Source organism: Acanthochromis polyacanthus, chromosome 10 (genome assembly GCF_021347895.1).
Source record: "Acanthochromis polyacanthus isolate Apoly-LR-REF ecotype Palm Island chromosome 10, KAUST_Apoly_ChrSc, whole genome shotgun sequence".
NCBI classification, from domain to species: Eukaryota; Metazoa; Chordata; class Actinopteri; family Pomacentridae; genus Acanthochromis; species Acanthochromis polyacanthus.
The window spans coordinates 20,736,075-20,756,604 of NC_067122.1; the positions used below are offsets into that span (position 1 = coordinate 20,736,075).

The 20,530-nt window shown below is 38.0% G+C and overlaps 2 protein-coding genes and 1 long non-coding RNA gene across 15 annotated transcripts in view; 2 read left to right on the top strand and 1 right to left on the bottom strand.

The window, feature by feature from the left end:
• LOC110965024 (uncharacterized) overlaps positions 1 to 20,530 on the top strand; it is a 51,802-nt gene that overhangs the window by 17,554 nt on the left and 13,718 nt on the right. Inside the window, exon 1 of one of the 7 annotated variants that reach the window (XM_051954675.1) lies at positions 9,563 to 9,724. The exons of the other annotated variants lie outside the window; for them this stretch is intronic. Within the exon in view, the coding sequence (XP_051810635.1) occupies positions 9,679 to 9,724 (46 nt within the window). The 5' untranslated portion in view covers positions 9,563 to 9,678. Of the gene's footprint in view, positions 1 to 9,562; positions 9,725 to 20,530 lie in introns of those variants that run through there. 7 annotated transcript variants of the gene reach the window in all.
• LOC127535810 (uncharacterized) lies at positions 350 to 5,583 on the top strand. Of its 2 annotated transcripts, XR_007944687.1 has the most exons (4): positions 350 to 640; positions 1,544 to 1,608; positions 3,656 to 3,772; positions 4,161 to 5,583. It is a non-coding gene; the product is annotated as an uncharacterized LOC127535810 (long non-coding RNA). The 2 variants fall into 2 exon arrangements; XR_007944688.1 differs by lacking the exon at positions 3,656 to 3,772.
• Positions 2,414 to 18,689, bottom strand: LOC127535809 (T-cell surface antigen CD2-like). Of its 6 annotated transcripts, none has more exons than XM_051954681.1 (6): positions 18,514 to 18,689; positions 17,208 to 17,528; positions 16,777 to 17,007; positions 3,867 to 4,061; positions 3,618 to 3,731; positions 2,414 to 3,131 (listed from the first exon to the last, which is right to left on the bottom strand). In XM_051954681.1, exons 1-6 carry the CDS (start codon positions 18,560 to 18,562, stop codon positions 3,064 to 3,066), a joined length of 978 nt encoding a protein of 325 aa, XP_051810641.1. In that variant the 5' UTR covers positions 18,563 to 18,689; the 3' UTR covers positions 2,414 to 3,063. The 6 variants fall into 6 exon arrangements, 5 of the variants coding, with proteins under 5 accessions (XP_051810641.1, XP_051810639.1, XP_051810638.1 ...); XR_007944686.1 differs by lacking the exons at positions 2,414 to 3,131; positions 3,618 to 3,731; positions 3,867 to 4,061 and adding exons at positions 14,966 to 15,697; positions 16,191 to 16,298; positions 16,442 to 16,682 and having other exon boundaries at positions 18,514 to 18,688; XM_051954677.1 differs by lacking the exons at positions 2,414 to 3,131; positions 3,618 to 3,731; positions 3,867 to 4,061 and adding exons at positions 14,966 to 15,697; positions 16,191 to 16,298; positions 16,437 to 16,682 and having other exon boundaries at positions 18,514 to 18,687.

The following is a 20,530-nucleotide window of genomic DNA, read 5'->3' on the forward strand; positions in this document are numbered from 1 at the left end:
CTGAATGAGTAGGTTTGACAATGTGACCTCAGTTTTTTCTGATGTGTTTTAGCCCTTTCTCTATGTTATTAAAGATAAACACATCCTTTGCTCAGAACCAGAGGCGGACTTACCATTAGGCAAACACAGGCAATTGCCTGGGGCCCCAAGATTTCCAGGGGCCCCCAAACGTCTCGTGAAAGCTGATTAATAAAGGTGTTTTTTTATTTGAAGCAATTACTATTGTTTTAGTCTTAATTTGCACGCTTAAAAATAAATAAAAATGGTTGATTTATCACTATCATGATCGTTATCCCCCTCCTGTCTCGCGCAATGGACTATTCCATGTTACTGCGCACGTGCAGGCTTGATTCAGGAAGACGGCAGCAAAACAAACTTGTTGGCGCGGTTTTGAGAGAGCGGGTGAGCAGTGAGAAAGATGAAGCGGAGTTATCTGAGTGGAGCGGAGAAGAGAAGAAGGCGAGAAGAAAATAAACAGTTTTTATCAAAACTACCGAAGGTATCAACCTTTTTCACGGTGACACCGAGTGGGGATTCTCTGCAACAGCGAGAGCTAGATGCTGCTGTCAGTAGCAGCTCTGCTGTCAGTGTCAGCCGAGGAGATGTGGCGAGTGAAGCAAGGGATTCTTTTCATGAAGATGTGAGTATTAAATCGGTCGAGATGGTAAACTATATTAAATGTTGATTAATGTTATTTTCAATCACAGCAATAGTATTGAGATAGTTCTTAGATAATTATCCCCTCCATTTCACAATATTTAGTTGATTCAAAATCTTTGTTTAGTGAAAAATATTATTCACTGGACATGGGGAAATATATGAAAACGGTTATGCAACTAGAAACTTAGGCTGTCAGATAGTTGTAATTACAACTTGACGTATATCCAAATCTCAACATCGCTCTCAGACTTCTTCTCACTCTCCCTGCCACAGTGGCTTCAGGTGAGAGAAGTTTTTCAAAACTAAAAATGATTAAAACCTACCTGAGGTCAACTATGTCCCAGGACAGGCTGTCAGCACTTGCAGTACTCTCCATTGAGCAGGAAGTCAGAAAGTCACTGGATATGGAGCTACTCATTACAAAGTTTGCTGAGGCAAAGACTCGAAAGGTTAAATTTTAGTGATAATTTTAAGAAAAGGGAGAGAAGAAAACATAACAAAGACAAAAGGGAGACAAAACCATCACAGAGAAAAGGGGAGAAAGAAGGAAAGAGGGAAAGAACAAAACATCACAAAGAACAAAAGACAAAACTATCAGAGAAAGAAGGGAGAAAGAGAAGGAAAAAGGGAGAGAAAAAACATCAGAGAAAGAAGGGAGAAAGAGAAGGAAAAATGGAGACAAAAACATCACAGAGAAAGAAGGGAGAGCAAGAAAGAGGGAGAGAAGAAAACATCACAAAGACAGAAGGGAGACAAAACCATCACAGAGAAAGTAGGGAGGACGGAAATACAAAAGGTAAATTTGATTAAATTATGCTGGTAAAATTTTTGTTCTCAATTGATCTTGTTATCTTTTGTGGTGTCTTTTTTTTTTTTTTTTTAGAAACGCAACATACAACTTCATCCAGGCTGAACCTGCTGCTGCTGCCACACTAAAGACGTGTTGAGGTGAGAATAAAACTTTTGTCAGTGCAGTACGAGGACGTCAAGGGCCCCAATGACTGGATTTGCCTTGGGCTCCCAAATGACTAAATACGCCCCTGCTCAGAACCTGACAAGCTACTAAATGTCTTTTACTCTCGAGCTGCATTTTCCTGAGTTGACTGAATTCTGTGAGGATACTATTATGTTTCCATTTCATTTTTTCCCTTGTTTCAATAAATGAGGAAAGCTACACTTGAACAATGCGCTCTGCTTTCAGTGTTTCTTCCACTGCAGTGACCTAACTAAGAGGAAAAACTAAAGGTGCTGTCAAGTACATTTCAAAAAAAAAAAAAAAACAGTACATAAAGCACTCAATAAATAGATTTGATGAAACTGGCAATGAAAAGACGTAATATTTCTTAAGCTTGCGTTTACTCAGCAAAACTACTGAAACTTTATTTATTAGAGAATGTAGCACAGTTACAACTTCACAACCTTTGCATATTGAACTTTGCACCAAGGGGATATGTGACCATTAACTGATTCAAAAGCAACCGATAAACCAGTTTCGTGAGAATGAAAGTTCAGAAAAAAGCCAAAGTGTTTGCGTCATGGAAACAATTACTGCTTAGCGTGAATGTCCCAATATACAAGACATTTCACTGTAAATGTATTTTTAAATGAAAAAAGCTGATGAAAGATGGTATCACTGATTGTGACACTTCCTCCCAAACACTCAGCACTGAATTATTTTTAATTCTACATTCTCATTTTATGCTGTACCAGAACTTATCTGATATATTATGGACATCAACTGATTCAAACAAAATCTTTTTAATCAATACATTTTTTATTTTTGGCAAATTTTATTATTTCAGTCTTATGCTGTCAAACTAAAAGCAGCTATTTTAGATGAAGGGAAAACAGGCATGCCCGAATACTGTTCATGTCTGCCATCATTAAAATAATGAAGCTATATACATTGTAAAGAAAGTCCAAAAAAAGAAAATTTAAATTAAATATGCCTATAAATTAAAGACAAACAAAAACTGAAAGGTACAGCATCACACAAACCCAGAAACTGGGTAAAAAATATTAAACACTTTAAAAAAATGTTGACTACTTTACAAAAAAACAAAACAGGAGTGCTAGTATAACCTCTTTAAGCAGGAATTCAGGCCTAAAAGTGACTGGATGCTTTGATGCCCATTTACAGCTCACATGTTTAGAGTAAATGTACAAAACCAGGACATATAGAGGCTTTGACGGCTCGTATTTGAGGTGACAAACCTCCAGGCAGCTTAACTTCCTCTTCTCCCTCTCTCTACTTGCTTTCAGTGGTGCAGTCCTTGTAAAAGCTCTGAAAACACTTCAGATCACCTGCTTTTACTGACCATGGCGTACACACAGTCATTTTCCCTGAGCTCCGTCTGCTGAGGTCGCTCTGTAAACCTGACTGGGCCGTACTCCACCTCCAGATCACTTGCCTCCCCGGCCGTTGCGTGAACTTGGCATGACGTTGACGTAGTCGTTGTCATCTCCTTCATCTGTAGAGTAGCAGCAGGGAGTCAAACATACATGATATGGTAATTGTACACAGTGTGTGGTGAAAGGAATATTCTGTCTTTATAGTTTCTCTCTTGCTCAGGCAAGAACATTGATGTCACTCTATGCAGCAGCTACAGCTTTCACAAAGACTGGAAGCAGGGTGAAATAACTATTCTGACTGTACAAAAATTACAGAAATCTGCCCTTTAAAAAACATTATTTATCCCACTTTGGAGTTGATGTAGATGTATTTTATTGTCTTTAGAAGGAGTTACGTTAACTGTGTCCCCCTGTCTTCAGGTTTTGTGATTAAACTCACCTTCCTTCAGCAGCAGTTTCAAATTAAACTGATATGAGAGTGGGATCAGAAACTGCATGAGCTAAAATATCAAATGACTCTTTTAATTTATGAACAGAACTCCTCCACTCACCCCTCCAAAAACAGTTTAAACAGTTGACAGAAAAGGGGAAGTTTTGCTTTGTACCTTCTGGTTTGGTCCTTTGCTTTTTCTTCTGACAACAGACGACTGCGACACCGACAACAAGAAACAAGAGAATCAGCAGTGCTCCGAGCACACCGCCTATTAGCGGGAGCTTACCTGTTTTGAGCAAAAAAGACACACAAAGCACAGACCTTCAGGTGAATAAACAACACATGCATCTCTATAAAGACAAAGAAAGAAAGAGAAAATGGCGTCAATGAAACCACTGCAGTAGAGTGAGTTTCCACTTACTGTACCATGAATCATCTCTGCCAGAAGTGTCTGTTTGATTGGAGGATGTGATATTAGTTGAGGGTGTAGCTGACGTCTCCTTACCCACTGTGGATGTGGTGGAGGTTGTTGTTGGTTTATTACACACAGTGTCACTGGATTCATGGACCCACTTTTGTGTCCCATTGGATGAGGTGCAATTATTGATTGTGAAGCCTGTGAACAAACAGTTTATGAACAGATGTAAACAGTGAATTATAATCATCAGTTTTATGATTGTCAACTCATTTTTCTGTCCTGTCCTGCTCACCACAGACATCACTGACATCATTCCTGACAGAGCAGACCAGATATCCTGAGACATCTGCTTTCAGAGTGATGTTTTCAGACTCAGTATTTCCAGAGAGAAGATCATCGTCTGTCAGTTCACGTCCATCCAGAGTCCATCTGTACTGAGGATGGTCTCCTCCCACAGAGGAGCAGGACACCCTCATCTCTCCCTGTAGACACTCAGAGACCAGCAGCACAGAGGACACAGGAGCTGAGAGACACACAGGCAGAGGACTTTGGGTGTTACAGCAGAATAATGCTCATTCTTTAGGATTTATCATGAAGAGCAAAGAAGACACAGAAGACAGATAAATGCAGAACACAAGATATATGATGTGGATTATCAGCAGAATGTGAGATTTGGATCAGTATCAATGTGGTTTAATATGTGTGCAGGAAAAACTCATTTACCTTGAACAGACAAATGTAGAGTTATTTCTCCTAAGTTCTCTAGATCTGCATTCTCCATTTTAAGTTTATATTCTCCGATGTCATTCCTGCTCAGATCATTGATCCTGAATGTTCCATTACTGGGAGTAAAAACAGATCTGCTTGATAGTACATTAGTTATAATGTTATTCTTTAACCCTAAGAGGATTATAGTTGATTTGTGTGACCATTCATATCTAAATATTTCTGAGGCACTGTCCATCAGCTGGAGGTTCACAGTTCCTCCCAAAGCTCCATAACACTGAGCTCCATCCTTCCTGCCATCACAGGATGTTTCCAAACCTGCAAATGAAAAGAAAAAGTGTTTTCAAAGAAAAATGAAAATATTGCACATTTGTGTGTTCTTTCTGGTTGAATCATGTAAATATTGACCTAAAATAGAAACAGTGGTTTTGCTGCAGCCAAGTGTCTCTCAGAGCGCTCCATGCAAATATACATGTATTGTTGTTCAGCTCAGCTTTATACAGGACTGTGAGGGGAACACATTTAGAGTATTGAGTTAACACAGAAAAAGAAATTAGTAAACATGATACATTTCCCTGCAAACACAAGCTTGTTTCACAGAGGACATTTTAACACCCCAACAGGAAAACCACAAGTGTATATAAATAAATGAATGATGAATCTGTTTAACTGTGTCAGCTGCAGGGTTGTGCTGCCTCACTGTAACATAAAACAGAACAATTAATCACAAACAATGTTCTATATGTTTGGTTGTTTATTTAATCATCCTAATGAATAAATAAAATATCTGTTTATCTAAACTTTCTTTATGTTTACAAAGTCTGACTTGTAGAAGAGACCCCAAAAAGCTTAAAATGATTCAAATGGTGGTTAGAATATTTCAGTATCTGTACAGTAGCAAAATGTCTGTAAACATCATTTAACTGCAATATTCTGAAAGTTATCCAGTGTTTTTCCTAAAGAATTAAATAAAGGTCTAACCTTCAAAGAACAATGCTCTTTCGTCATCAAATAATAATGTTGTTAATATTTTTTTTAGATGTTATTCCAAATATTCGTTGATTTTTACTGTAAGTGCATTTTCATGTGAAATCGTCTTAAGATTTTCTGACATTACCAACTACCTTGAGTGATGAGACGATTTTAAAAAAGAGGAATCAAACCTCAGATCAAATATTAGTCACACAACTGTGATCACATTCAACATGTACTTATCTGAATTTACCAAATAAATGAAGAACCTCCAGCTGCTCTACAAATCACTGAGGACATTTTCAAACTTTATTTGTTCACTGGACTCGATCCCATTGCCTAAAATTGTGTGACTGATATATAAAATCAAGCTTTAATGAAGTGTCACATGAACAAAGTTGAAGCTCACCATGAGAGACTCCGATCAGCAGCAGCAGCAGTCCAACCACAGCGCCCATGTTCAGCCTCTGTTGATCCAGCAGCTTTCACAGCTTTTCTAACACTTGTATCCTGCTCAGAACAGCTCGCAGTCTGTCCTGTTCTGGGGCAGAATATACGAACACTTTGCCCAAGCACTGCGTTGTTGTATTCAGAGAGGCATCAGTTTTACTTCCCCTTTTAGGCTTCGACGAGAAGGCCGTCGAACGTGATGGACTGAGTGAGAAATAGAAACATACCTCATTAATGCGGAAAGAGGATTTGAGAATGACAGCTAGCACTTCTTTAACACTTCTGTTCCAACAATAACAAACTAAATAAGAAACACAAAAAAGTGTGGGTGAGAAAAAAAAGCATCAGATGCATTGTGGCTTATTTTTCTCATCTGTAAACATTTAATAATGTCTTCTATTTAATCCAGTCCAGGTCACTTTTATGACAAGCACATAAAAGAATATTTACACACTCTGTGCACTGTACTTTGTAGGCAGTGAAAAATTGAGATATTTAAAAACAAAGACATGCTAAATGAAAGAAAAATATGTTTACATTTGGATTTACGCACGATAACTGCGCATAATTTTTTTTTGTCATTTGGCCAGAATCTACACCTGCAAACTTTGAAAACACAAGTTAACAAAACAAAGCAAACAACTATGATCCTCCTAAAATATTGATTTACATAAATAACGTTCAGCTTAACTTCAAAGCTCCCCAAGGAGATATTTTAAATTGACAACAATGAAGGTAAACTCTTAAAATCTTAGAAAACAATTGTCTGAAAATTAAGGATCATAATACTATAAACACAGTTAAGCACATTAGAAATTTTAGCATTTGACATGAATATCTGAATACTGCAGGAATAATGTGATGACAGTTACCACATATTTAAAATTGTAATCATGCCTCTCTGCAGGTGACCGTTATGCTCAGAAGCATTATGTGGTGGACTATCCTGAGCTTCACACTTTTCAAAAAGAATGTTGAAACAAATGTCCACTTGGACTCAGTGATGAACCAGTGAGAGTTTGATGGTCAAAGGTCACTGTGATCTTTGAAGACATGTTTGTTGCCTTAACTCAAGGATTCATGCACTGATTCTGACAAAATGTCACACAAATGTCTCATACGATAAAAGATGAAGTGATCACTTTTTATATTCAAGAGATCAAATGTCAGCTTCACTCTGTTATTGTCACGTCCTGCAAAGGAACTTTTCTGACTGTTATTGAACACCATGACTCAGGAACAGAAGGAAAAAATGTGAGAATATTTCATATTTATTCAGATATTGAACTGGTGACTCTAATCTTAGGTACCTACCAGTTAAACTCCTTCGATGTTTTCACTGCTTGTATTATGAGTCTAGAAAGATGTGGAAGTAAACTACAACTTGGCTGATTGAGGTGAGCAGCTGCAAGGTGGTCATTTTATTTTAACTACACTGACAGTACTGACCTATTTTAATTCAGTTCGTTTTTCTTTATTTAGTCAAATCATGTCATGTCCTCTCAAGACACTTTGCATAGCCTCACTGAGACCGTTCAATCTCACAGACAGAAACTGACCAACAACAACTGTACATACAAGTTTTCTTAATAAAAATAATTCTGACACCTACAAACATTTCTACACTATACTTGTCTAAAAAATAAGTCTACAGTCAAAGGATTATGGTTCTGCTGTTGTCTGTGGTATCAGCATAGCAGCAGTATGCCATCCCTCCAAAAATGATTGACTGACTGAAAAAAATCTTGTGTCATTCGACAAGGATTTGGGATTTCAAATCTTGGAATCTTATTTCTTCTTACAGTTAGTTAGAAATTTGTGGACTTGAAACTAGTTCATAACACATAATTTCTCTGTTGATGGTCTGTTTGGTTACCGGCTACTTTTGGAATTAACCATTTTCCGTTCCAGAGCTCATCAAACTGTGAAGCCAAATGTCCCCTTGAAAGCTTTTTGGAGGGTTTCGTTTATGCTAATGCCAGTTTGAATGATAGCTGTTCTGTCAATCACCACACGGAAAAAGAATGACCTCCAAGCGATGATTGGCTGGCTCATCTTACACATCAATGATACAATTTTTATGACATATTTTATTTGTTGTTTGCTAACCCTACTTTAATCACAGTAACAAGGTTGTAATTTGGGAGTAGTAGATAGAAGTAGAAGCCAGATGATTAGCTGGGTGTTACTGCTGGCCAAGGGGACAAACTTACTGATGTAAATAAAAAAGAGAGAAAAAAGTAAAAAGAATTCGTCTTATCATGATAACGTGACATAGAGTGAGACATTCAATCAAGACTGATAATGTTCTGAAAATATGAAAAATAGAAGAGAGGACATAGCTTTGCTCTACATTCTCTCCATTCTTGTGGAAAACTGATGATAATTCCAGCATCTCATGTGATTCACTGTTTTCTTCTTCTTCTTCAGCTTAAAAGGTTATACTAACAGGGTTGTAGTGGGACACACATTCCATGAATAATCATTACAATTTAAAATATTATGTTAATTTTAAAAAGTCCCACAATTACAAGAGACATCACTGAAAAAAAAAGATGTAATTTTTGTATGATTATTTAAATTTAATTTTGCTGGTTTTGTTTGAACTCTAAATTGCCCGTAGGTGTGAATGTGAGTGTGATTGTTTGTCTGTATATGTAGCCCTGCGACAGACTGGTGACCTGTCCAGGGTGTCCCCTGCCTTCGCCGGAGTCAGCTGGGATAGACTCCAGCACCTCCCGCGACCCTAGTGAGGATAAAGCGGTGTATAGAGAATGGATGGATGGATGGTTTTGTTTGAGGGCACTGATTAAAACATTGATTCAATTTGGTCATAAGGGGGGTGGGACAAGAGAAAAAATATCATTTTAGGAGGAACTCCAAACTTATTTGGTATTTTAAAAAATATTTTCAAACATTCTTCTCCTAGTTTTTTTGTTTGTTTTAGATTTGGTCTCAGAACAATTAAATCTACACAACAACTGCACGTTTTACCCCATACCAGAGATGGATTATTTGAAATGATGGGTGGGACTTCAAAGGTCCTCCAGTTCTGGAGTGATCCTCATACTTCTGCATTGCACCGTGTAGAATCCTCTCACACCATTTGAAAAATATGTTTGTTTGTTTGTTTTTTAGGTAGCACGTTTCTTTCAATTATCTGTACATGACACTGACATGGATATAGATTTTATTTTCCCATAATGTTGATGTTTTTCTGCGACGCCTTCTTAATGTAGAGTCTGTATCTTCACACACAGCCCGGTTTGATTGTGACGAATCTGTGGACGAAACATCTGGAGCATAAACAGAGTAAACATCTCCAGTTAAACTGAACACCGGAGCAACAACACAAAAACCCGATCAAATTGGTGCCAGGAAGTCGTGCTTGTTACTTTGCAGTGAGTAGAAAACATATTTCCTGCTCTTGTTTTCAAACATTATGCACGATTAGAGCTCGATATCCAGATTTCTGCCTCAGTTTGGAGTGGTGTCGGTTTTGTTGGATCCATCGGTCAGTAATCACACTTTAGGCACCTTCAGCAGAACATAACTTGCTTATCTGGACTTCCTGAGGGTTTCTAACATCGCAGTTAACTGACTTGCTGTTAAAGAACGTTGTGACTGCAGTAACAGGACAACCACAGTGCTGAGCCCTCTGCTGGACATGATGCTGCTGCTGCTGCTGTTGACGGTTTCTACTCTCTTCTCTGGTGAGTAGAGCTCATTCACACATTCAGACACAGCACTGGAGGTGTGACAGTATTTGAGATAAAGTGTGATCATGTTAAATCGTCTCTGCTGCACACAAAGGCTCAGTACAACTCCAACAGCTGTCTTCATCTGGTCTCTGATGCAGATAAGCTTTATTTATTTACCTTTAATTAACCAGGAAGTCCCATTGAGATTAAAAATCTATTTTATAACTCTCTTTTAAACAATATTGTGCCGTAAAATGTGCAATTTTCTGCTGTGAACTTTAATTATTGGTTCAAATTAAAAAGAAAACACAAAAAACTACATCCACGACCAGGAGGGTATGGTGTCATGATGTGTTCCAACACGGATTTTATGCAGACAGAAGAGGTTGTCAGTAGTCAAGAGAAGTTGGGACATTTGTAGGATTTGGTAGCACCAACTTTCAAGGCTTGATCAACCTCCATTGCTGCAGAACAACTTTAAGTTGTTAACCCATTTCTTGTTCCCTGAAAAAGGCCTTTTTGTGTAATTCTGAAATGTTCATTATTTTTCAGTTTGTGTAACCTTACCCTTTTTTCACCTATGGTGATTCACCACTTACTTTTGTACCATTTGAAGCTATTCATTGGAATTGAACTACCTGAATTTCAATGAAAAATTAAAATTTGGGGCGTTTTAAAACTTTTGACCGGTAATATATACAGTCACATGACTGTTGTTTTAAGCCTGTTCTTTAATGAACTGCTGCAGTTTGCCCCAGAAGTCACACTCCTTTGCTGAGTTACAATTTATATGTTTGATGTGATTTACAGTTTCTGAAATATTATTATTTATGTCGATTGCAAAATACCAATCATAAATCATGAAAACAATAATCAAAAACACTCTCCTTATAGCTACAAAACTTGCCCGAGGATTCTTGTTTTTAAGTTTTATTCAGCATCAAAGTGACTGCACTGCACAAAGGATCTGCTCATAGGTTTTTCAGCACTGATCAAAGGTGCTATTTTGTCATAATTTAAATAAAGACAATAAAAACTTACATTAAAGCCCACAGCAGCCACTGCATCCATGGCAACATTAAACATTCTGTTTACACAACCCAAAGCATTACTATTACTATTAAGAGAACTGTAGTCCAAGAACTTAGAGTATGATTGTTGAACAACATAAAGGTTGTTTAGTTTTTTGTTGTCCTCTTTTTCATCCCTGTAAAATGTCTCCTTTTCCCAGTGTTGACTTAGATGGATTTATCTTTACCTTAGGTGCAACATCACAGCAGCAAAAATGACAGTAAGAAAAGCAAGAAAGCACAACTATCTATTAAAGAGGTGAGATATACATACTATATATACAATATAAATAAGAACAGGATATCTTCGGACTCTTGTACAGCATATGAGATTTAGGCCAGATTGGATCATGTGCAGCTGAGACACAAATACTTTAGTTTTCATGGCAAGACATCCAAATTTACTGCTCCGTTATTTGACAATAACTCACAATTTTCCCCCTGACTCATCATCAACATCTTCGGGCTTACATCACATTTGAGGTTAATACGGTCAACCAGCTGACAATCACATCAAAATGTTAAACGTCCTTTATTTCTGCCAGCAGGGAGCACTATAACTGTGAATGGATGTTGACATAAGGATGTATCAGGGCAGGATGAGGCAGAATGGAGCATGTACAGGGTAGATAGACAACACCTCCTTTTCATGGAAGCACCAAAGTTCAATGAGCCGCCATGGCTGAATATTTTAACCACAAATTTAGATAACTTTTCATCACTGAGGCCTGTTGTATCTACTGGACGAATTTGAGGTGCCTTGGAGTTCCCTACTATGAGGACTTAACCCCTGAGAATGAGCAAAAGTTATAAAAAAAAATCTGACAGTTAAAGCAAAATGGCGGACTTCCTGCTGGATTTAGAGTTTGGCTGCCCTTGGCTTTTTTGAGTGCTCTGACAGATGAGATATGACTCCATTGTCCTGACCATACAAATGGTGCAGGGGGCGCTATAGAGCCATTTTGCCACACACATGTGCAAGTCCCTCAAAATATAACATTTTTCACCGGTTCTGACATATGTGCACTTTCATGAGTTTTTGAGCATGTTCAGGCCCTCAAAAATGCGATTCTTGTGGGTGAAAAATAGTTCCTTCCATCCCAAAGGGTCCTAAACACTGTCAAGTGTGTGGACCGTAAGGGGAACTTCCTCTGGTACATTCACGCAATAAAAGCACACAACAGTGAAGGGCTGTACTCAGAGTTTTTAGTATCACCAAAGGTGCTTTTACTTGATTTATTTACTCCATGGTAACAAATGCTGTGGAGCTAACCTGGTCGCTAGCAGGTTATGTTCAGAGTTTCAGATTTAAATCTGTTGTAAAAAGCGTGTCCCTTTGGGGCTTTGGGACAATGCTTTATCTGCAAACACCTTGAACTGTACATTACTAAAACCACTAAATGAAACTGATTATTTACAGTATTGTCCACTGTATGCATTGCGTTGCCATGGGAACCTATATGCATTTAGTTGGTGATGCAGAAATCGCATGAATATGTTTTAAGTTTGGTCCCGATTTGCTGTCAAGTCCGTTTGCATGCTGGTACTGAGCAGACATGGCACTGATTAGAACATTGATCAGTTTATTTGTGTTTATTACAGAGAATATTCAATCAGTAGCATGACTTTCACATTGATTTGGCCACAAATTAAAGGGATTTCCTGCATTATGGGACGATGTCAGACCTAAATCCACTTCAATACAGGCCCGGACTGGCAATCGGGAGAGGCGGGACTTTTCCCGGTGGCCTGCCTCCTTATTGGCCTGCCTGGACAGGCCAGCCACGGACTGGCAGGCCAATGAAAAAAAGTTGATCGGCTTTTTGGCAGACAGGCCAGAGACAGCAGCGATAGAAGCCTTACAGAGTACACGCCCACCCTCCTGTCACTCACACAAAGCAAGTGCTCTGAGCTCTAAATCAGAAGGATAGGGATTGGTCAAAGTGACATTTTTTTAGAAGAAACGTGCCATGATTGGTTAGTTGCTTTATGGCCCGCCCCTTCATAGCGAGAACGGAGAAGCATGCACTGCAGAGCGGTGATATGAGAGTGAGGCCAGAGAGTGGAAGGAGAGAAGATTATGGAGCACCCTACTGTATGGAGCTGTCATTATGGTTGTGTTTAATAGACTTACTGTCTGTTTAGTAGTGTTGTAATTGCTATAACATAACTGTAAAAGGCATATTTTTAGAAGGAAGAAAACAACAAAATTTTGGTGCATATCCCACGTGACACAACCCTTGCAGTGGCGGAAGTGGCCTGACTGATTGGAAATCTCCCGGCCTGAATTTCTTTCCCAGTCCGGCCCTGCTTCAATACAGTATCATGATTACATATATGAAGTTCGAAGTTTCATTTCTTTCTTTAATATTGTCAGTGGGTAACATTGTCTGAAAACGACAGGTTAGGATGGTAGACTGAACATGTTTTCAGCGTTTTCTGAATGAGTAGGTTTGACAATGTGACCTCAGTTTTTTCTGATTTGTTTTATCTAGGGTAGGGGCTTCAACAGGTGAAGTTCAATTAATTAATTGTAGCAAAATCATGCGTTAAATAAATGAATTAACGCCTTTACTCGCACTTTTCTCAGTTTCCGGATTTCTGGCACACCAGTAACTCTGATGAGCATTTCAGCCCAGTAGGTGGCGTTAGTGAACCTAAAGTCTGTTTACAAAGAAGCCCAGGAAGCACTGGTCAGAGCACTGGTGAACAGTGAAGGCAGATGAGATTGAGCTTGTTTGGCAGAAAGTTGTCTTGTAAAAATCTTCTTGATAGCAGCCTGGATTAAAGTGTGGTTGTTTGCAAATTGTGCAACAAAGAGTTTTCTGATCACTGCAGCACTTCAAGCTGACGGTAAAACATGTTGCTGTTAGCACCAGAGCTAATGTTAGCTACCACAGTCCTGCTAACAGCTAACGGTGTAACCATCCCATAATAGGCCACTTTAGAAGACACTGAAAGTGCTTGAGTTTACACAGTTTTAAAATGTTGAATACAATCACTAGAATGGCACTTTGACTTTGCAGTAGTCTGTGAATTTAGTAGACAGATGAAAAATGCAGATAAATATAAATGAAACAAACAATTTTGTATAAAAGAATTATGTGTATAAAAATTTATATTCCTAAAAAAAGAAGCATCAAAATAACACCATTTATCAGACCCAGAAACTATGAAAGCAGAATGAATCTATGGATTTTCAACTTTTTGAACATCCTTGAACTAGTTCTGCTGATGTTATGTGCCATACAGTGGAAGAAACAATGACATCCAGGCTTTAAATAACCAAAATCACTTTTTTCCATTTGTCCCATTTTACATTTTTAAGTTTTAAATTATAAACATGTATGCATCGATTCGACTGTCAACCACAATTTTGAGTTGAAAAACTTCACTTATTGTATCAAATATTGCTATTTGACAGTGTGATTAATTACAATGAATTAATTACAAAGACTGTAATTAATTAGACTATTTTTTTAATCTCATCCCAGCATGAGTAGAGACCCTTTCTCGATATTATTAAAGATAAACACATCCTTTGCTCAGAACCTGAAAAGCTGTTAAATGTCTTTCCCTCTCGAGCTGCATTTTCCTGAGTTGACTGAATTCTGTGAGAAAACTTTTATGTTTCCGTCTGAGTTCTTCCCTTGTTTCAGTAAAGGAGAAAATCTACATGAGAACAACGTGTTCTGCTTTAAATGTTTCTTTCTCTGCAGCTAAGAGGACAAACTAAAGGTGCTGTCAAGTAGATTGCAAAAACACAAAAACTGCACATAAAGCAGGCAATAAATAGATCTGATGTACCTGGTAATGAAAAGCCTTAATATTTCTTAAGCTTGCATTTACTAAACAAAAGTACTTAAACTTTATTGCGCTAAGAGAATATGTGACCATTAACTGATTCAAAAGCAACCGATAAACCAGTTTCATAAGAATGAAAGCTCAGAAAAAAGCCAAAGTGTTTGCGTCATGGAAACAATTACTGCTTAGCGTGAATGTCCCAAAATACACGACATTTCACTGCAAATGTATCTTTAAACGAGAAAAGCGGATGAAAGATGGTATGACTGATTGTGACACTTCCTCCCAAACGCTCAGTACTGAACTATTTTTAATTCTCAATTTACGCTGTACCAGAACTTATCTGATATATTATGGACATCAACTGATTCAAACAAAATCTTTTTAATCAATACATTTTTTATTTTTGGAAAATTTTATTATTTCAGTCTTATGCTGTCAAACTAAAAGCAGCTATTTTAGATGAAGGGAAAACAGGCATGCCCGAATACTGTTCATATCTGCCATCATTAAAATAATAAAGCTAAATACATTGTAAAGAAAGAACCAAACAAAGAAAATTTAAGTTAAATATGCCTATAAATTAAAGACAAACAAAAACTGAAAGCTATAAACCCAGAACTGGGGGTAAAAATGATTAAATACTAAAAAAAAAAAAAAAAATGTTGACTACTTTACAAAAAAACAAAACAGGAGTGCTAGTATAACCTCTTTAAGCAGGAATTCAGGCCTAAAAGTGACTTGATGCTTTGATACCCATTTACAGCTCACATGTTTAGAGTAAATCTACAAAACCAGGACATATAGGGGCTTTGACAGCTCGTATTTGAGGTGACAAACCTCCAGGCAGCTTAACTTCCTCTTCTCCCTCTCTCTACTTGCTTTCAGTGGTGCAGTCCTTGTAAAAGCTCTGAAAACACTTCAGATCACCTGCTTTTACTGACCATGGCGTACACACAGTCATTTTCCCTGAGCTCCGTCTGCTGAGGTCGCTCTGTAAACCTGACTTGGCCGTACTCCACCTCCAGATCTGCCCTTGGCTCCACTTGCCTCCCCGGTCGCTGCATGAACTTGACGTCTGCGTAGGTTAATTCCTCGTCATCTCCTTCCTCTGTAGATTAGCAGCAGGGAGTCAAACATACATAATATGGTAATTGTACACAGCGTGTGGTGAAAGGAATAGTCTGTCCTTATACACTTAGTTTCTCTCTTGCTCAGGCAAGAACATTGATGTCACTCTATGCAGCAGCTACAGCTTTCACAAAGACTGGAAGCAGGGTGAAATAACTATTCTGACTCTTTACAAAAACTACACAAATCTACCTTTAAAATATGTATTTTATCGCTCTTTGGAGTTGATGTAGATGTATTTTTTTGTCTTTAGAAGGAGCTAGGTTAACTGTGTCCCCCTGTCTCCAGGTTTTGTGATTAAACTCACCTTCCTTCAGCAGCAGTTTCAAATTAAACTGATATGAGAGTGGTATCAGAAACTGCATGAGCTAAAATATCAAATGACTCTTTTAATTTATGAACAGAACCCCTCCACTCACCCCTCCAAAAACAGTTTAAACAGTTGACAGAAAAGGGGAACTTTTGCTTTGTACCTTCTGGTTTGGTCCTTTGCTTTTTCTTCTGAGAACAGACCACTGCGACACCGACAATTAAGAGAATCAGCAGTGCTCCGAGCACACCGCCTATTAGCGGGAGCTTACCTGTTTAGAGCAAAAAGACACACAAAGCACAGACCTTCAGGTGAATAAACAACACATGCATCTCTATAAAGACAGACTAAGAAAGAAAGAGAAAATGGCGTCAATGAAACCACTGCAGTAGAGTGAGTTTCCACTTACTGTACCATGAATCATCTCTGCCAGAAGTCTCAGTTGGATTGGAGGATGTGATATTAGTTGAGGGTGTAGCTGACGTTATAGTTGACGTTATAGCTGACGTTATAGCTGACGTTATGTCAGTCTCCTTACCCACTGTGGATGTGGTGGAGGTTGTTGTTGTTGTTGGTATAATACAAATCGTGTCATTGGATTCATGGACCCACTTTTGTGTCCCATTGGATGAGGTGCAATTATTGATTGTGAAGCCTGTGAACAAACAGTTCATGAACAGATGTAAAGAGTGAATCATAATCATCAGTTTTATGATTGTCAACTCATTTTTCTGTCCTGTCCTGCTCACCACAGACATCACTGAAGCGATTCCTGACAGAGCAGACCAGATATCCTGAGACATTTGCTTTCAGAGTGATGTTTTCAGACTCAGTATTTCCAGAGAGAAGATCATCGTCTGTCAGTTCACGTCCATCCAGAGTCCAGTTGTACTGAGGATGGTCTCCTCCCACAGAGGAGCAGGACACCCTCATCTCTCCCTGTAGACACTCAGAGACCAGCAGCACAGAGGACACAGGAGCTGAGAGACACACAGGCAGAGGACTTTGGGTGTTACAGCAGAATAATGCTCGTTCTTTAGGATTTATCATGAAGAACAAAGAAGACACAGAAGACAGATAAATGCAGAACACAAGATATATTATGTGGATTATCAGCAGAATGTGAGATTTGGATCAGTATCAATGTGGTTTCATATGTGTGCAGGAAAAACTCATTTACCTTGAACAGACAAATGTAGAGTCCTTTCTCCTGACTTCTGTAGAGATGAATTATATATAATAAGTTTATATTCTCCAATGTCATTCCTGCTCAGATCATTGATCCTGAATGTTCCGTTACTGGGAGTAAAGACAGATCTGACTGATATTCCATTAGATATAATTTTATTCTTTCTCCCATGGAGGATTTTTGTTGATTTGTTTGACCATTCATATCTCGGTATTTCTGAGGCACTGTCCATCAGCTGGAGGTTCACAGTTCCTCCCAAAGCTCCATAACACTGAGCTCCATCCTTCCTGCCATCACAGGACGTTTCCAAACCTGCAAATGAAAAGAAAAAGTGTTTTAAAAGAAAAATGAACCTATTGCACATTTGTGAGTTCTTTCTGGTTGAATCATGTAAACATTGACCTAAAATAGAAACAGTGGTTTTGCTGCAGCCAAGTGTCTCTCAGAGCGCTCCATGCAAATATACATGTATTGTTGTTCAGCTCAGCTTTATACAGGACTGTGAGGAGAACACATTTAGGGCTGAGTTGACACAGGAAAACCACAAGTGTATATAAATAAATGAATGATGGTGAAATCTGTTTAACTGTGTCAGCTGCAGGGTTGTGCTGCCTCACTGTCACATAAAACAGAACAATTAATCACAAACAATGTTCTATATGTTTGGTTGTTTATTTAATCATCCTAATGATTAAATAAAATATCTGTTTATCTAAACTTTCTTTATGTTTACAAAGTCTGACTTGTAGAAGAAACCTCAAAAAGCTTAAAATGAATCAAATGGTGGTTAGAATATTTCAGTATCTGTACAGTAGCAAAATGTCTGTAAACATCATTTAACTGCAATATTCTGCAGGTTATCCAGTGTTTTTCCTAAAGAATTAAATAAAGGTCTAACCTTCAAAGAACAATGCTCTTTCGTCATCAAATAATAATGTTGTTAATATTTTTTTAGATGTTATTCCAAATATTCGTTGATTTTTACTGTAAGTGCATTTTCATGTGAAATCGTCTTAAGATTTTCTGACATTACCAACTACCTTGAGTGACGAGATGATTTTAAAAAAGAGGAATCAAACCTCAGATCAAATATTAGTCACACAACTGTGATCACATTCAACATGTACTTATCTGAATTTACCAAATAAATAAAGAACCTCCAGCTGCTCTACAAATCACTGAGGACATTTTCAAACTTCATTTGTTCACTGGACTCGATCCCATTGCCTAAAATTGTGTGACTGATATATAAAATCAAGCTTTAATAAAGTGTCACATGAACAAAGTTGAAGCTCACCATGAGAGACTCCGATCAGCAGCAGCAGCAGTCCAACCACAGCGCCCATGTTCAGCCTCTGTTGATCCAGCAGCTTTCACAGCTTTTCTAACACTTGTATCCTGCTCAGAACAGCTCGCAGTCTGTCCTGTTCTGGGGCAGAATATACGAACACTTTGATCAAGCACTGCTTTTTTACATTCAGTGAGGCACTGAGGAAGTGATATGAGTTTTACTTCCCCTTTTTAGGCTTCGACTAGAAGGCCGTCGAATGTGATAGACTGAGTGGAAGAGATAGAAACATTGCTCATTTGTGCTAAAAGAGGATTTGAGAATGACAGCTGGCAATTCTTTAACACTTCTGTTCCAACATTAACAAATTAAATAAGAATTACAAAAAAAGTGTGGGTGAGAAAAAAGCATCAGATGCATTGTGGCTTATTTTTCTCATCTGTAAACATATAATAATGTCTTCTATTTAATCCAGTCCAGGTCACTTTTATGACAAGCACATAAAAGAATATTTACACACTCTGTACACTGTACTTTGTAGGCAGTGAAAAATTGAGATATTTAAAAACAAAGACATTCTAAATGAAAGAAAAATATGTTTACATTTGGATCTACGTACAATAATTGCGCATAAAACAATTCTTTATCATTTGGGCGAGGATCTACACCTGCAAACTTCGAAAACACAAGTTAACAAAACAAAGTAAACAACTATGATCCTTTGAAAACATTGATTTACATAAATAATGTTCAGCTTAACTTCAAAGCTGCCCAAGGAGATATTTTAAATCAACAACAATGAAGGTTAAACTCTTAAAATCTTAGAAAACAAATGTCTGAAAATTAAGGATCATAATAATATAAACACAGTTAAGCACATTAGAAATTTTATCATTTGACATGAATTCCTGAATACTGCAGTAATAATGCAGTGACAAATACCACATTTGTGGCGTACTAAGGAGAAACACACAAAGATCCAACGACCTTTTCCCAAAGCTGTAAATTTGGTAAGACACCATTTCAGGACACAGCTACCCCAAAATTCACCTCCAAATTGAACATCTGCTGATTGGATGTTTGCTACTAAAGGACGACTCATGGTACTTCTGGAGACAACAGGATGCATCCTACCTCCACCAGAATCTGATCAGGGTCATAATAGTGTCAACTGTGAGGAAAACCACACCTCTGAAGAAGTGGATTGGCATTCTGACCTTCTGATCTTCAAACCTAACGCTCAGAACTTCCTACACAGAAGTGAATAGAATGGTTTACATCAGAACATTAAAGAAAATCAGCATCATTTGGACTCAGTCTCTGATACCAGGTTGATCAGGACCAGGGTGGATGAAGAACACGTCAACTCTGAGGTGTTTGTGGAAGATGCACACGCACGATACACAAACACCCCCTCTCTCTGTGACAGACCACTGCCATAAAGACTCAGAGAGACTTTTTACTCAGAGAATATATTCTCCCTATGTCTTCTTTTTCTTATTATTACCGAATGTATGTGCTTGTATGTTTAAACATGTCATAAGTTTAAGGCTTTAATGTAGCCTAAAGTCTACAATTTGTAAATTTATTCTTATGTTTACACATTTTATTATCATCTCAGGAACCATACGAGATAAACGTGTCGTGTTTGGTGTCATTTTAATCATTTATTCAGTGTTATTTCAGATCTGTGATCATCATAAATGTTGAACAATTGGATTACTACATTTAAGAAATGAACGAAGAGTAAGTTTTAAAGGTATCTGGCCTCTGATCTCTCCTGAACAGTGAAGCTCAACACCACCCTCTGGGAGGAACACATCTATGATTGGTTAGGTGCTGGTTAGAATTTGGCTCCAAAGAGGAAAGTAACTGGAATGCAGTTCGTTTAGATTTGCCTTTTGGGCTTTCTAGAGTTGGAGTTTAGTTTTGTTTTTGGCTTTCTTGGGGCTTTTTCAGAGTTTTTGCTTGGGCTTTTTGAAGAATGTAACCTGGACTTTTTGGAAAATTCAACTTGGACTTGTAA